Source organism: Nansenia antarctica (assembly GCF_963989245.1).
Source record: "Nansenia antarctica genome assembly, chromosome: 4".
NCBI classification, from domain to species: domain Eukaryota; kingdom Metazoa; phylum Chordata; class Actinopteri; order Argentiniformes; family Microstomatidae; genus Nansenia; species Nansenia antarctica.
Window position 1 is genome coordinate 73,519,469 of NC_137689.1, and position 10,306 is coordinate 73,529,774.

The window sequence follows — 10,306 nt, forward strand, 5'->3', positions numbered from 1 at the left end:
TGAGAATCACAACACAGACTCGCTAGTCAAGCCGAAATACTGCATATGGCAATGGATTGGGTGAGTTAATCCCCCCCACTGCTACCTAGTTAACTAGAACACGACTTTACATTGTTAGCAGGCTCACAAAACAAGCTGTGTTAGTTGACTAGCGATGTGTCGTTGGTTTTCAGCAACGCAGAAATGTATTCACATTTCGTCTGAAAAGTCAGATCATTACATCGGATGCCGACATGAGGACCAAAGCATTAGAACGTGACTGAACCATTTGCAGATATAACTGACAGTGATGTTCATGTCCACGTTGTTGATTTCCCTTTCCACCCCCCCCCCCCCCCCTCCGCCTTGTGTCTTCTAGGAGCTCAGAATGACGACAACATTCCTCGCCGAAACACCCAGCGCATCGTAGCGCCCCCTGGTGGCAAGGCCAACATCACCACCCTGGGTTAACCTCCTCCCATTGGTCCACCGGGGGGGGGGACCAGGGTCTGAGGGGGAGGGGCATCGGGTACAGGCGGCCAATCAACCATCGCCTACATCAGGAGCCACACCCCCTCCTCAGTGCCTGACGAAATGATTCCCTCCCTCCTCAATCTCTCACCCCCAACCCCCCCACCCCCCCCCCCTTCACCACTCCCTACATCCCCCCCCCACACACTCTCCCCCAACACCCCCAACCCCCCCGCCACCCCCCCCCTCACCACTCCCTACATCCCCCCCACACACACTCTCCCCCAACACCCCCGCCACCCCCCCCCCCTTCACCACTCCCTACATCCCCCCCTCCCCACACACTCACCCCCAACACCCCCGCCACCGCCCCCCTTCACCACTCCCTACACCCCCCCCCCACACACTCACCCCCAACCCCCCCGCCACCCCCCCTTCACCACTCCCTACACCCCCCCCCCACACACTCACCCCCAACCCCCCCGCCACCCCCCCTTCACCACTCCCTACACCCCCCCCCCACACACTCACCCCCAACCCCCCCGCCACCCCCCCCTTCACCACTCCCTACATCCCCCCCCCCACACACACTCTCCCCCAACACCCCCCCCCCCGACCCCATCCCAGTGGAAACACCTAGAAAAAAAAGAATAGCCTCATTTGAAGAAAAAAAAGAGAAACAGAAAAGAAAAAAAACACTCCTTATTATGAGCACCTTTGACTGTATTATTTGAGTGTTTTATACTGTACTTTCTACCTGCCATGAATTATTATTTTTTATTTGTTTAGTTTTTTAAATTGTTTAATTGTTATGTTGTTTATAGAGGTCAAGGGTCAAGTGAGACTAGACTGGGCAGGTTTTAACACGGTCGAAAAGGGTGAAAGGGTGAAAGGTCACGCGTGGTTTTGCTCTAGACGAGGAAGTACATTCTGTTTCCGTCCCTTTGTCTTCGGAATGTTCGGAATGTAGCAGGGTAAATCAAAGTACGGAGACCCAGAGGGGACATTTGTCATAGGGTTACAGTAAACACTGTGGTGGATTTGGAGGAGATGCGTATCTCGTGTTTTTTTTCCGCTTCGGTTCGATCTGTTCTCTGTCTGTGGCGCTGTCTGTCTGTGTGCTGTGCTCTTGTCTCTACGCTCACGGCTTTAGCCTCTCAGTGTGTTCGCTAGCTAATACTGATAACATCAGTTGAACGCGGGCCAGAAACAACCCAATTGATTCATTTGTTAGCCAGAAGGCAGCGGATATATTCACTGTAACACAGTCTAGTATCGTTTAAAAAACACCACAGCGAAAGCTAACGGAGGCTAAACCGCCGCTCGACTGTTGAAATCAAAAGACAACACGAGGCTTTCTTTTGCTACCGGCACGCACTTAAGTTCTCAGTGTTCTCATTCCATGTAGGAACGCTTTGTTCAGGGGGACTTGATTGAGTGAAAAAAACAGTGATCCATATATGGAAAAGCTGCTTTCAGAGAGCTTTGAGGAGGAGAAGGCGGGAAAGCGCAGGAGCGCGTCGTCAGCAACAGAGTCTTGGCTGGCTGACCAGGGATGATGTATAGAGCTCAGTATGTGAGTCTAAGGAACACAGGGTGTTGGGAGGAGGTCAGCCCCGCGGCGGGGGTGTGCGGTGTTGTAAGGCTGGTGGTTCTGATGAGAATACCACACTTCTTCTTCATAGCCTCCACGCATGCATCCGCCTGACCTCCCTCCCTGTAGACAAGGAGATCCTGTGAGGTTGGAAGTGGGGTTTTCCCCCCTGAGCCACTTACACTCAGCTGAAGCATTGTGGACCCGTAATACCCCCACATAGGGTAGAGCCACACCCACAGGGTGATGTCATAGAAGGGATCTGAGGTGATTGGACAGTGTTGCAGGCAGCAGCAGCATCACTTCCTGGTGTCGTAGAATGTCACGGTTGTCAACATGTGCATTTAAAACACTGTCTGTCTGTCTGTCCCGGCCTCCTCCTCCTCCTCCTCCTCCTCCTCTTCCTCCTCCTCTTGTCTACGCATCGACCCCCCCCCTTCCTTCCTTCCTTCCTTCCTTTCGACTCTTTATGTGCCTGAAAACCCACAGAAGTTGTACTGATAGTTTTGATTTTTGAATTATTCTTATTGTGGTAAGAGAGAAGGATGTAAGATAGAGGTGTAACATAGGCGAGTTATTTGACCGATTACAAAGGTGCCAGATTTTTTGTTTACTTTCGTAACCCGCTGGGGGTTCGTTCTCCTGTATAAAAGAAAAACAAACCGAAAAAAATGCTTTATGCGTTATGAAAAAATGTTCTAATGTTTTACAGTTTTTAACCGTTCGTTCGTCCGTTTAACGCTATTTAGTGCCATTCTGTAAAGTAAGTAGTCGCTGAAGGGCTTAAACACTTATACACATTTACACACATTTTACGCTTGAAAAGTAGACGTGAGATAATGTATTTCTAACTAGTGTGCTGGTGTTAACGTGAGAGAGGGATGGAGGTCGTAATGTCCTGACGCAAGCAGACTGCCACCCCTCTGGTGTCAGACACGGCCGGGAGCGACACTAACAGTCGTTACTACGCTCACTCTCTCACTCTCTCCCTCTCTCTCCCTCTCTCTCTCTCTCTCTCTCTCTCTCTCACTCTCTCACTCTCTCTCTCTCTCTGCGCCGTCTGGTTTGCGTTAAGCAAAGTAGTCCTCCAGCTGTTCGTCCTTCCCCTCTCTCACTTGCATGTTGGCGAGGAGGAGGTCTTGTTCTGAGTCATGGTGCTGCAGTGTGATAGGTAGAGAAGACCACCCCCCTGGTCAGCCTGGCTGGGGGGGGGGGGGCAGACCTGGAGCTAGCTACCCCCACCCCCCCCCCCACACACACACACACACACACACACATGTACGTACGTACGTACACACACGACAAACTCACTCTGGTCTACCTTCGATCTCTCTCCTCTCTTTTCTTTTTTTAGTATGATTTTCATTCAAGATAATCTGACCATTCATGATTTCTGTTATTGTTATTGTCATTGTTATATTATTATTATTTCTTGGATCGTTATATTATAACAGTATATATATATATAAAGCTCTTCGACTCTCTCAAGTTCTTCTTGTTCTTCTCAGCCCACCAGTGGAAAGCGCTGGCCAGTGTTGTTGGCGTGTTTTCAAGCATGAGTCCCCCCATTTGCTTGCTCGGTGTTGGAATGCATAATCTCTCAGATGGCGTGGGTGACGTAGGGGTGACATGATTCATCTCTTTCTATTCCCATAGACTGGACTGGTCTTTTTTTCTCTCTCCCATTTAAGTTTTTGGGAGAGAGGGAGGGGGGGTGGGGGAGGGGGGAGGGGGGTGTCTGCTTAAACACAAATACGATTTGGCAGGGAGGAGAAGCGTTCTGCGTTCTCCCCCCCCCGGGACTAAAAGTATGTCTTTTGCTGATTTCCACCCCCACTCCTCCTCCTCCTCCTCCCCCTCCTCCCTCTCCTCCTCCTCCTCCTCCTCCTCCTTCTCTCCTCCTCCTCCTCCTCCCTCTCCTCCTCCTCCTCCCTCTCCTCCTCCTCCCTCTCCTCCTCCCTCTCCTCCTCCCCCTCCTCCTCCTCCTCCCTCTCCTCCTCCTCCTCCTCCTCTCCTCCTCCTCCTCCTCTCCTCCTCCTCCTCCTCCCTCTCCTCCTCCTCCTCCCTCTCCTCCTCCTCCTCCTCTCCTCCTCCTCCCTCTCCTCCTCCCCCTCCTCCTCCTCCTCCCCCTCCTCCTCCCTCTCCTCCTCCTCCCCCTCCTCCTCCTCCTCCCCCTCCTCCTCCCTCTCCTCCCCCTCCTCCTCCTCCTCCTCCCCCTCCTCCTCCTCCACCTCCTCCTCCACCTCCTCCTCCTCCCCCTCCTCCTCCTCCCCCTCCTCCTCCCCCTCCTCCTCCTCCTCCTCCCTCTCCTCCTCCCTCTCCTCCTCCTCCCCCTCCTCCTCCTCCCTCTCCTCCTCCTCCCCCTCCTCCTCCTCCCCCTCCTCCTCCCTCTCCTCCTCCTCCCCCTCCCCCTCCTCCTCCCTCTCCTCCTCCCCCTCCTCCTCCCTCTCCTCCTCCTCCCTCTCCTCCTCTTCCTCCTCCTCCTTTCTTTCTCACTCTTTTCTGGGCTTCTCCATTGTTTTTTCCCCCCACCAACCTGTTGCCGTGACGACAGGGCCCATCGAGTCACCCTGGGCCTCGCTTTTTTTTCTCAATGTTTGTCATGGTAACGGCCTGTCAGATCGGAAGTTGCCCCTAGCAACCCCGCTGGACCCGGTGCTATTAGGAAAACAGTGAAAACAGACTCGCTGTATTGAAGCCTTGCACACTATTATAACTCCTCATACACACACACACACACACACACACACACACACACACACACACACACACACACACACTCACACACACACACACACACACACACACACACACACACTGGTTCTTTCTTTCTTTCTTCATATCCTCCTCCTTTTCTGAAACGGAAAACGGTTGCTGCAGATCCAGTGTTTCACCATTTAGCTTTGTTAGCTTTAGGCTAGCTGGGTGGGATCCACATGCATTCATTAGCTAAAGGCTAGCTGGGTGGGTGGGACCCACATGCATTCATTAGCTAAAGGCTAGCTGGGTGGGTGGGACCCACATGCATTCATTAGCTTCAGGCTAGCTGGGTGGGACCCAGATTCATTAGCTAAAGGCTAGCTGGGTGGGTGGGACCCACATGCATTCATTAGCTAAAGGCTAGCTGGGTGGGTGGGACCCACATGCATTCATTAGCTAAAGGCTAGCTGGGTGGGACCCAGATTCATTAGCTAAAGGCTAGCTGGGTGGGTGGGACCCACATGCATTCATTAGCTAAAGGCTAGCTGGGTGGGTGGGACCCACATGCATTCATTAGCATCAGGCTAGCTTGGGTCAGATCCACAACATGTCTGCTGACTGACCACCAGTCCCGGGGGCTCTGACCTGCGTCACTGAGAAGCAGCAGACAGGCTTTCACATGACAGCGATTACACACAGACACAGTCCTGTAGCAGGCCACAGATAACTACCACACACACACACACACACACACACAGAGAGAGAGACACACACACAGAGACACACACACACCGCAGTGTTGAGGCACCCGAGCCTAAAGCATCCACATACTTCACATACTATATAAACCAGCTGTCAGCAGTCATGGCCCCTCCATCTAGATATTGTACACACTCACTCACACGCTCACACGCAAGCACACCACACACACACACACACAGAGACACACACACATTCCTTCTTGCTCTGTAAGCTTGTATGTTTTTCTATGCCACGCTAATATGTGATGTAAGCGAAACGCAGATGAGGAGAGAGGAGCTCTTTAGGCTTGAGGTTGCTAATGCTGTTGAACCCGCCCCCCACCTGCACCCCTGTATCTCCCTCCCCCCACCCCCAACACCCAATCCCCGAACCCCCCCCCCCCCTCCCATTGTGAAAGTGAATCTGTGTGATGGTGTTTGTCTTGATGGCTGTGGGGTGTTGGGGATGCTTGCTCTCTATGGAAAGTGTCCCATAGATGGTGATGTAAAAAAAAAAAACGATTTCAAAGAATTAAAAATGAAAAACATACGTACAAATCTGTGTGTGGTGTTCGTGTGTGTGTGTGTGTGTCTGTGTGAGTGTGTGTGTGTGTGTGTGTGTGTGGTGTTCGTGTGTGTGTGTGTGTGTGTCTGTGTGTGGTGTTCGTGTGTGTGTGTGTGTGTGAGTGTGTGTGTGTGTGTGTGTGTGTGTGGTGTTCGTGATTCGTGATTGTGAACGCTGTGTGTTTATAGAGAGTGGCCGTCTAATGATCACAAGGTTGGCAGATCGGCGGTTCGAGCCCCGGCTGGCCACATGTCGAAGTGTCCTTGGGCAAGACACTGAACCCCAAAATTGCTCTCTGAGCGGGCAGGCCGGCGCCTTGCATGGTAGCTTGCCTACCTCGCCATTGGTGTGTGAATGTGTGTGTGAATGGGTGAACGAGAGGCCGTTGTGAAGCGCTTTGGAGCAGCAAAAAATTCGCTATATAAGTGCAGTCCATTTACCATTTCTGAGGTATGTACAATGTATTTTGTATTCACTTCTTCACTTCAGACTTGATAATAGGGGTGTTTTTGTGTTCATAGAGGATTTGTGTTTGGTATCATTTTAGTGTTATAGATTATGAGCCTCGGGGTACTCTAGGAAAAGATCTATATCTTCATGAACGGGTCAAAACATCAAAATCAGTCAACCGTTTATTTCAACAACTGTAACTGCATGATAATGTATGATAAATTAAACATTATGCAGGGTTGAATAGAATATTTTAAAAATGCATTCAGGTCCTGAATACTGAATACTTTGCCCAAAATGTATTCAGTATTCACAATACTTTTTTTTAGAATACTTTGCCATGTGTACACAGGAACATTCAATATTCAATACAACAGAAACTAAAATAATTATTCAACGAGCCTGGACACATTCAACAAATATTTAATATATTCTCAGAGCCATATCAAATGGAAAACACCGTAGGCTACGCTTGCAAAATAGGGGCGACCTTGCAGAATGTTATTATATTCATCATAAAAGTGATTTCATGGCTGCAGTCCAGACGAGACAGGACTGGAGTGGAGAGTTCTGTGAATGCTTCAGCCCTAACTAGCCCTGACTAAGTCTGCTTTTGTTTTAGTAGCTGGTAAAACACAGTTGACGTGTGACAGACATAGTTTTGTCTAGTCTCTCTCCACAGACCCAAGCACCCACACCATACAGCAGCTGTGAGAAGAGGTTTGGCCCAGACCTTTTGATTTAAAAACGGTGCTGTTGACACCACTAAACTAGGGCCTCTTTTCCACCAATGTGACTCCCCCACAGACTCTCTGACTCCCCCTTTGTATTACTTGTAAAACTATTACTTATTTAATAATAATCATCATCATAATAATAATCATAATCATAATAATAATAATGTTTATTCTTTAATATTATTATAATATTTATTATTATTTAAGTGCTCTCTTATTAATCTCTCATTATCGTGGATGTTATGACGTACATTATGTAGGACTCACAACACCTGTTCGCTTTCCCACCGGCTAGAGAGCCGCGTCATTACGTCATTACTTCATTACGTCACTGTACACGACTGGTCCAACGTATTTGTGCTGCTCGTCGCGATTGCTATGGATGGACGGTGATGATTACATTCAAGAAGAAAGGTAATTACCTAACACGTTTTGGTTATTATTAACACTGCGCTTAAGATGTTAATGTTAGCCTTTGTTGTAAGCTAGCTCGCTAGGTCGATATAGTAGCTACCTAGCTACCCAGAATCGACTACGCTGGCATCGATTGGTCGTTGGTCCCGATAATCCCGTCCCCATTCCCTGACGTAAGCGGTTCTTGGTTTTGTGAAGAACTGGTTCGATATGAGACACAGGTCGGCTCCAACCCGGCCCTCAAATTGCCTTGGTGGAAAAGAAGCCTAAATGAACTGAGCTTTCCTCCACCTTAATGGACTGACTTATATAAGCACCTTATTCATACCTAATATACCTAATACCTAATTCAACATACCTAATGTTTTGTTGTATTGTTCTTCCCATGATGGATGTATGTTTATCTTGTAGATAGTACTAGTTATTTGTCTGTATTATCTTGTAGATAGTACTAGTTTTTTTGTCTGTCTTACATGTAACGATGAATTGAGAATCAAGGACCCCAATTGAAATAAGCCAGTGGCTTTCTTGGGTTTTTATCCTATTAGTTGACCTTGTATGTAATATGTACTGTCATGTACCTACTTCTGCAAATCTTCTAATAAAGTTTTCAATCAATCAATCAATTCCAAAGCGCTTTACAACGGCCTCTCATTCACCCATTCACACACACACACACACACACACACATTCACACACCAATGGCGGCAAGCTACCATGCAAGGCGCCGGCCCGCTCATTGGGAGAAATGTGTGGTTAAGTGTCTTGCCCAAGGACACTTTGTGTGTACAGTGTGTGGGTCGTTCTAGAAAAATGGGAATGCGGATTGGGGGTAGGGGACAAAAATTGTATTCAAATATATATCAACAATCATCTATCTCTTAAGTAACTGAACACATTTATAACAATTTATTTTAATTCTATTTTCAACTCTTAGAGACGCCCGTAAACAGAAAGAAACAAACTTGAATAAAGACAAAGTCTTTGACACAATTTCAACTAATATCACTGTGTTAGAAGTGTATTTATTTTAAGTACCTTTTGTTACATACTTAGACTTATTTTTGTATGGAATCTTCAAAACGTCATCAAAAAGTCCTCTCTTGTATAAGTTACAGTTTTTATGTTACAAAGCTTTAAACAATAAATATTGAAAGAAAGATAGCATTTTTAAAACGTCACCAATGTCTTTGCAGTATAACTGCCGTTTCAGTATCATGGTTGCAATTGTGACAACAGTACTTGAACTGGTAATTGTGTATCATACCAATATTTGGTTAAACGCACAGATGCCATATTCAATCAGGATCTGAACATAATGTGTTTCGGTAGTGACTTCGTCAGAGAAAGTCGTGCCAAATTTTAGAAATCTGTGAAATATATCTTCATATTAAAAATTTCCCATCAAGCAAATCAAGATTTCAAGATTTCATTTAGATTTTTCGTTACAGAAATCTTCAATTGCTTTTTTTTTTTTAGGACCCATGGCTAGGGACATGCAGCTCACAATAGAAAATGGCATAACAACACTGATTATTACATTGGTAAATCAATATGTAATATATCAATGTCTTTGTTTATTGACTCAGAACAAACATGGTTTAATTCAATATCAAAATAATCTCTTTTAAATATTGTAATATTGACTGAGGGCATCAATTTGCACCATTTCTGTATGAATGGAATGAACCAGTGATGCACTTAGGCCTAATTAGTATTAGCTGAGTCTCCCTAGTTCATACACTGCAGTACTGTACAACTACAAAATATCCCAACTATACAAAGCATGACAAATCCTTTGGAGGTAGTACACTATGTGGACGCTAGATGGCAGTGTGTCCATTCCGGCGCCCGTCCACTTCTCCAGACGGGAGGCTTAAGCGAGGGCAGCTATGAATGCAGACAGACAGACAGTATTACAGCTATGAATGCAGACAGACAGACAGTATTACAGCTATGAATGCACAGACAGACAGACAGACAGACAGACAGTATATGAATGCATACAGACAGACAGACAGTATTACAAAAGTCGCAGACTGCAGGAGAGCCGCCAAGGCCATGCATGATGTATAATAATATGTTTAGTGTCGATAGCAGCGCAGCTCTGGTGTACTGCTCAGGTCACGAGGCTATGGAATGATTCAGTGACGCAGGTGGGTTTTATACAGAGGATGATGGTTGCAAAAAAATAAAATAAAAACCTGTAGTTGAAGAGATAGGTACGTTATATATATACACAACACATTCTTAACAACATATTTTCCATTGGACTCATAGAGTTGTGTTTTTTTTGTGTGGTTTTAACTCTTTAAAATAAACGTGTTTTTTGTTTTTTTACTGTAATACAGACGTTCATATCATTCAACTGCCACTTTGTTTTGTGCTCTGAACCGCTGTGGCGTCTGACGTATTTCCCTCTCAGGGATCAATAAAGCACCTGTCTATCTCTCCGTCTATCTCTATCTATCTATTCAATTGCCACTGACCCTTCAAGAGAATATCCCTCAATCATCTTCAGAGTACGTCCTCAGAGACGCCGCAACTTAACTCCGACAAGAGTCTCACTCGCTCTATCCACAATGTCTGGACCATTGACCTTCGACCTTCGACCTTCTAGCCAAGCAGCTAGTAGCGGTTAGCCTTCCTCTCTCTC

General features: G+C 47.0%; 1 protein-coding gene across 2 annotated transcripts in view; it reads left to right on the plus strand.

The window, feature by feature from the left end:
- The window catches only part of dpysl2b (dihydropyrimidinase like 2b), a gene marked incomplete at its 3' end in the record, with an annotated part of 15,870 nt that extends 15,420 nt beyond the window's left edge, over positions 1-450 (plus strand). For both annotated transcript variants that reach the window (XM_080530084.1, XM_080530083.1), the window contains exon 13: positions 359-450. In XM_080530084.1, the coding sequence (XP_080386210.1) occupies positions 359-450 (92 nt within the window). The remainder of the gene's footprint in view (positions 1-358) is intronic.
- Between the last annotated feature and the right edge of the window lie 9,856 nt (positions 451-10,306).